This window comes from Diaphorina citri, unplaced genomic scaffold (genome assembly GCF_000475195.1).
Source record: "Diaphorina citri unplaced genomic scaffold, Diaci psyllid genome assembly version 1.1 scaffold1579, whole genome shotgun sequence".
NCBI classification, from domain to species: Eukaryota; Metazoa; Arthropoda; class Insecta; order Hemiptera; family Psyllidae; genus Diaphorina; species Diaphorina citri.
Window position 1 is genome coordinate 6,609 of NW_007379005.1, and position 5,841 is coordinate 12,449.

A 5,841-nucleotide genomic window follows, 5' to 3' on the forward strand; every position below is an offset into this window, starting at 1 on the left:
GGCACTGGCTTTTGTTCATTCAAGATTTAAGGCGTGGTCTTATGTCTTATTCTTTTTAATTGAATATTGAATAAATTAAGTTGGTTTAGGTAGGACATGAAATCTCATTGTTTAAAGGCAAAACCAGAATTTCTCTTCACTGTAAAGTCCGTTTTCTGTGCTCTTGATATAGCTATAGGTATGCTCTGATTTCTGAAGTAATGAGAAAGAGAAAAAGCCAAAACAAACCAATCGATTCAAAACCTCACACCACCTAGTTACATATCTTCAATTAATTTCCAACCTTTTGGTTTTCCAACTGTTTGAATTGACTCTCTTTTGAATTTCTAATACATTTACCCCCGGACTACAAGCCAGTTTGTTAACCTTTGAGAACGCTCGGAGACTGTCCAGGCCTAGTCTCCGAGCGTTCTCAGAGAGTAACTAAGACTTCAACTTTTCAGACCTTCACATTGAAGATCTAAAAGTTGATTATCATTACAATCAACTTTAACTGTAACATATAATAATGATTGTGCTCCTTCCTCAGAGCCGGTGGGATTCAAGGCGCCCACCTTTTCGTCAGTGTCGGATATTATACGATTCAAGAAACCGGGGGGCGAGAGTTTTGCCCTCCTCTGTGAGGCCCAGGAGAATATGTTTTGTTTTAATCCCACACTTTTCGTTAGGTAAACGGGACAGTCTGAATATGACTTGTTTTAATCCCGTCCCATTTGTCAGGTAAACGGGACAGTCTGAATATGATTTGTTTTAATCCCACACCGTTCGTTAGGTAAACGGGACAGTCTGAGTATGATTTGTTTTAATCCCGTCCCATTTGTCAGGTAAACGGGACAGTCCGAATTTAAATTTGTTTCTAGACAGGGTGTTGTTTTGTTGGCATTTGATCAAAGTGGCACAAGCTCTGCTTATACGGATGGGTATACCATTTATAAGAAAAATGTATGTTCTGAGTTTTTTTTGTCAATCAAATATAAATGGAAACTTGTTTAAAAAAAAAAATACCTGGATGCTTAAGTGTATTGACCAAGGGTCCCAAATTTGTACTAAGCCTCATGAATCTACGAATTTAAGTGTAAGCTGGAGTGAATTGACCTGGTTTTAGTGACTTATGTAAGGAACAACCTTTGACGGAGAACGGAAATTCAAGTTTGACTCGGTTTAATCTGAGATCACGAGCTAGGTAGGCCAAGTGTCCGTAAGCACACACCTGTCCTATCTACGGTAGTCCCTGTATGCATTTCCCCTTAAGGTGATTTTATTTTCTGTATCTTGGATCAAAGCACAGGGTCCCTCATTTCCTCTCACAGTGTCTTAACTCTTGATTTATGCTGAGTATGGCATACCCCGGTATGAAATATGTATGTGCTGTTTTTATTTTTACTATGTATATCCTTATCCTAAAGGAATTATCAAACTAAAGTAATGTACTTTTTGTTCTTTCCTTTATTCTTGTCAGAACCGGTTGGTTCGAAAGCTCCCAAGTTCTCGTCTGACCTGAAGTTATCCATGTTTGAGAGACATGCCGGTCAAAGTTTCGCTCTGTTGTGTTCTGCTCAGGGTTACCCAGTACCTTTCTTCAGGTGAGCTAATAGAAATCTTGTTCAGCCATGTTTGGTTGGTAGTCCCTCCATCCACCCCTGGTGGGCGTTTGAAAGGGGGCACCTGTTGCCTTTCGCCTCCATCCCATCTTTGCTAGATAGAAAGTTCATCACCATATTTCCATCATTACACTCATAAAGAAAAAGCAGACCATACCCACAAAGAACAAGCTTCTGCCACGGGTAGGAATTGTCCTCTTTCTTACAATTTTTGATGAAAATTGCCTATCACAGGATCACAAAAGAGATCAATCATACATTCGTTTGTTTACGGTCTAACTCGTTGATCAACGTGCGATCGCATACGTACAAGTTGACTTAAATACATTACTAGGGTGAATTTTACTGTAGCTCCCTCTCACGAGAGAAGTGTCCAACTATCATATATAATTCCCCTTCTTCTCTTATTCCTCTTTCAACGATATACTGTCTGACACCTCTTTCTTTTCCATCTCCTCTTTTTTTTTTCCTCCAACATGGCATTGTCTGACACCTTTCTCCTCCTCCTCCACCTCCACCTCCTCCACCTCCTCCTCCTCTTCGTTCTGCTCTTACTACATGTTGTTGATGTGTATGATACGACACGTGAAGTCGCTGACTCATCAAATGTTATCATTTCGTCTCCTCTCTCCCCCATTCTACATCAGTCACTTTTCCCATTTCCCTGCTGTTCTCCCCACGTTATATTGTAATGTTAAAAAGTTACGTAATTTTTAAGGATATACACAACACTTGGCAAAACAAACTCAAAAGCAATAGGGGAAATGATGACAAAAGCAAATTGTTATCATTTCCCCTATAGATACCACAAAATCTTAAGGGCATAAGCTTTTTCCCTAGATCTGAAGTAAAAAATAAAAAATAAAACTAAAGATTTGCTGATGCTTTTATTTTCCTTCTACGACCTCTAAATCCCGAGATAGGTATTTTTTTTTTCTACAACCTCTAAATCCGTATTAGATAAGTAAATTGAGTTGAAAAGTACCGGTATTTCTAAACGTTCGATACATGATGTCACGGCATATCATTGCTAGCTGTCGATAATTCGAATTTTCAGAATTCAAAACCTCGCCATCTTTTGTTCATTTTGGTCTTCGTTTCTTGTTTCTTGATTGATCTATTCTTGTATTACCCTCATTATTAGAGCTTCTCTTGCTACTAAATTTAGCATTTTTCTCACCAAGATGTTGTTTCTCCATTGGTTTCTATCAACAGAGCCGGTTGGCTTCAAAGCTCCCACATTTTCGTCTTCAGCTCTAAGTTCCATGTTTCGTAAGAAGTCCGGCCTAGGTTTTGCTCTGCTCTGTGATGCACCTGTTTCTTGTTTCTTGATTGATCTATTCTTGTATTACCCTCATTATTAGAGCTTCTCTTGCTACTAAATTTAGCATTATTCTCACTCGGTCAGCTATCTTGATCTTTTCCTTGATTCCTTTCTTTGCTTCATTCTCTTTGATATATCCTTCACTATCTATCCATTCTGATCTCATCGTGATAAGCTCTCTCACCCTCTGCTTCTTTTTCTTTTCTTCCCTCCCTCTTTATCTGGATTTTCTTTTCTTCCTGCTTGAAAGAAAACACTTCTTACCAGCTCTTATCAGACACTTTTTTTCTTCACTTTATCGTGATTCGTGAACCGTTTTTGTTAAACAAAAATTGTCACCGCTTTTTTTTTACTTTCTATTAAAACCCTGATCCATACTGTCCTACTCTCTTTTGGCCCACCGTTTTCACATCCTGTTTCTAACATGTTCTCATTTTCTTTTCTTCCTGCTTGAAAGAAAACACTTCTTACCAGCTCTTATCACACACTTTTTTTCTTCACTTTATCGTGAACCGTTTTTGTTAAACAAAATTTGTCACCGCTTTTTTTTACTTTCTATTAAAACCCTGATCCATACTGTCCTACTCTCTTTTGGCCCACCGTTTTCACATCCTGTTTCTAACATGTTCTTCCAGTTCTGCTCTTCTTGCTCTACTTTGGTGCTGTGTTTCGTTCTGACGATGTCGTTTCTAAACCCTGTTCCTAACATGTTTTATTCATTTTTGGTGCTATTTTTTGGTTGGTCATTTTCTAGAGCCTGTTGGTTTCAAAGCGCCCAGTTTTTCTTCGACATTTTCTTCCAGTTCTGCTATTCTTGCTCTACTTTGGTGCTGTGTTTCGTTCTGACGATGTCGTTTCTAAACCCTGTTCCTACTAACATGTTTTATTCATTTTTGGTGCTATTTTTTGGTTGGTCATTTTCTAGAGCCTGTTGGTTTCAAAGCGCCCAGTTTTTCTTCGACCTCGTCCACGTTTCATTTTAAAAAGTCGCTCGGGTCAGATTTCGCCGTACTCTGTGAAGCCCAGGCCTATCCTGTACCTCATTTCAGGTATACAGTATGTGTGAAATTTGTATGTATGGAGCAGTTGCATAGAATAATACAGGGAATTTTGATGAATAAGAATTTTTTAATAGATGCTTTTTTGTTGCCTTTTCCTAGACTATAACTTGATCAATATACGAGAACTGGGTCTACACATGTAAATTTATAAGGATATGTTTATGAAAATTGAAAATGTGACTGTGACTAGTAACAGTCTTGTCTTTTTTTTTTCATTAGAAAAGTCATTTTTCTCTCAAATTTTTGATGCTTTTCAAAATTTCCCTCAGTCTAAAAATTGTACTTTAGATTTTGCCTTTTCCTAGACTATAACCTGATCAATATACGAGAACTGGGTCTACACATGTAAATTTATAAGGATATGTTTATGAAAATTGAAAATGTGACTGTGACTAGTAACAGTCTTGTCTTTTTTTTTCATTAGAAAAGTCATTTTTCTCTCAAATTTTTGATGCTTTTCAAAATTTCCCTCAGTCTAAAAATTGTACTTTAGATTTAAATTTTGTAATATTTAGGATGAATAAGAATTTTTACTTTCTATTTTAATAGATGCTTTTTTGTTGCCTTTTCCTAGACTATAACCTGATCCATATACGAGAACTGGGTCTACACATGTAAATTTATAAGGACATGTTTATGAAAATTGAAAATGTGACCGTGACTAGAAAATGTGACTAGTAACAGTCTTGTCTTTTTTTTCCATTAGAAAAGTCATTTTTCTCTCAAATTTTTGATGCTTTTCAAAATTTCCCTCAGTCTAAAAATTGTACTTTAGATTTTTAGAAAGTGAAAATGTGACTAGTAACAGTCTTGTCTTTTTTTCCATTAGTAAGGTAATTTTTCTCTCAAATTTTTTATGCTTTTCAAAATTTCCCTTAGTCTAAAAATTGTACTTTGGATTTTTAGAAAGTCAAATTCACCAATTTTCGAGGTAAAAAGAACTAAACTTACTTCTGGGTCTTAAGTTAGTGATAGCTTTAACTATCTCATGCAATATGTAACTGATCCCATATGTACATTTTAGAAAGTCAAATTCACCAATTTTCGAGTAAAAAGAACTAAACTTACTTCTGGGTCTTAAGTTGGTGATAGCTTTAACTATCTCATGCAATATGTAACTGATCCCATATGTACATCTTGATTCATCCAAAACTAAAGCATCACAATTATTCCGCTTCTATTTTCCTCGAACCCATGATCTCTTGATTGTAGAGCCCGTGGGCGTGAAAGCTCTAAGTGGGAAACCTGGATAACTGGGAAAAATTTGCCGGTCCCTTGGGTTCCCACTTAGACAGGTTCGACTGTACATGTAAATAAATTCCTCTTGCCTTTTCCAAGAGGAACCACCATAGGATGGGCTTAAAAAAAATTGAATTTTATGGAGCTCCCTGAAAATGGGTGAGACGAGACCTAATAAAATATTTACTTATACTTCCTGAAAACCTTCTTATAGGTACCCATTAATAGGTACCATGTTTTCATTCCTTGTACCATGTACCTATTTCGTAATATTAGGTTGGTGGATAAATAATGCTAATAACTTAATAACTACCTATCTAATGTACCTATCTATGCATACATAGGTACCTACACTACACTAGATTAGACTAGTTTCAAGTTCTATAATACATTTAAGGATAATCTGTATATCTACCTACAGTTCTTACCCATCCTAAGAGAGCCATACCGGCAGTGGCGTAGCGTGGTCTAACTCCAAGTGTAGGGCGGACACTAATTTCTATCATAATATCTATCTCATAAGAATACAATAATTATTTAAATATTTAAGGGTATTTGAGTGGAATTTTTGAGTGTATGGCCGCCATACACGCCCTACATGGACGCTACGCCACTG

The 5,841-nt window shown here is 36.7% G+C and overlaps 1 protein-coding gene across 1 annotated transcript in view; it reads left to right on the forward strand.

Moving 5' to 3' along the window:
* Positions 1 to 1,377: 1,377 nt before the first annotated feature.
* LOC103516489 (hemicentin-2-like) overlaps positions 1,378 to 5,841 on the forward strand; it is a gene marked incomplete at its 3' end in the record, with an annotated part of 64,855 nt that continues 60,391 nt past the window's right edge. Inside the window, 1 exon segment of the mRNA XM_026828870.1 lies at positions 1,378 to 1,583. Coding sequence (XP_026684671.1) covers positions 1,426 to 1,583 — 158 coding nt within the window.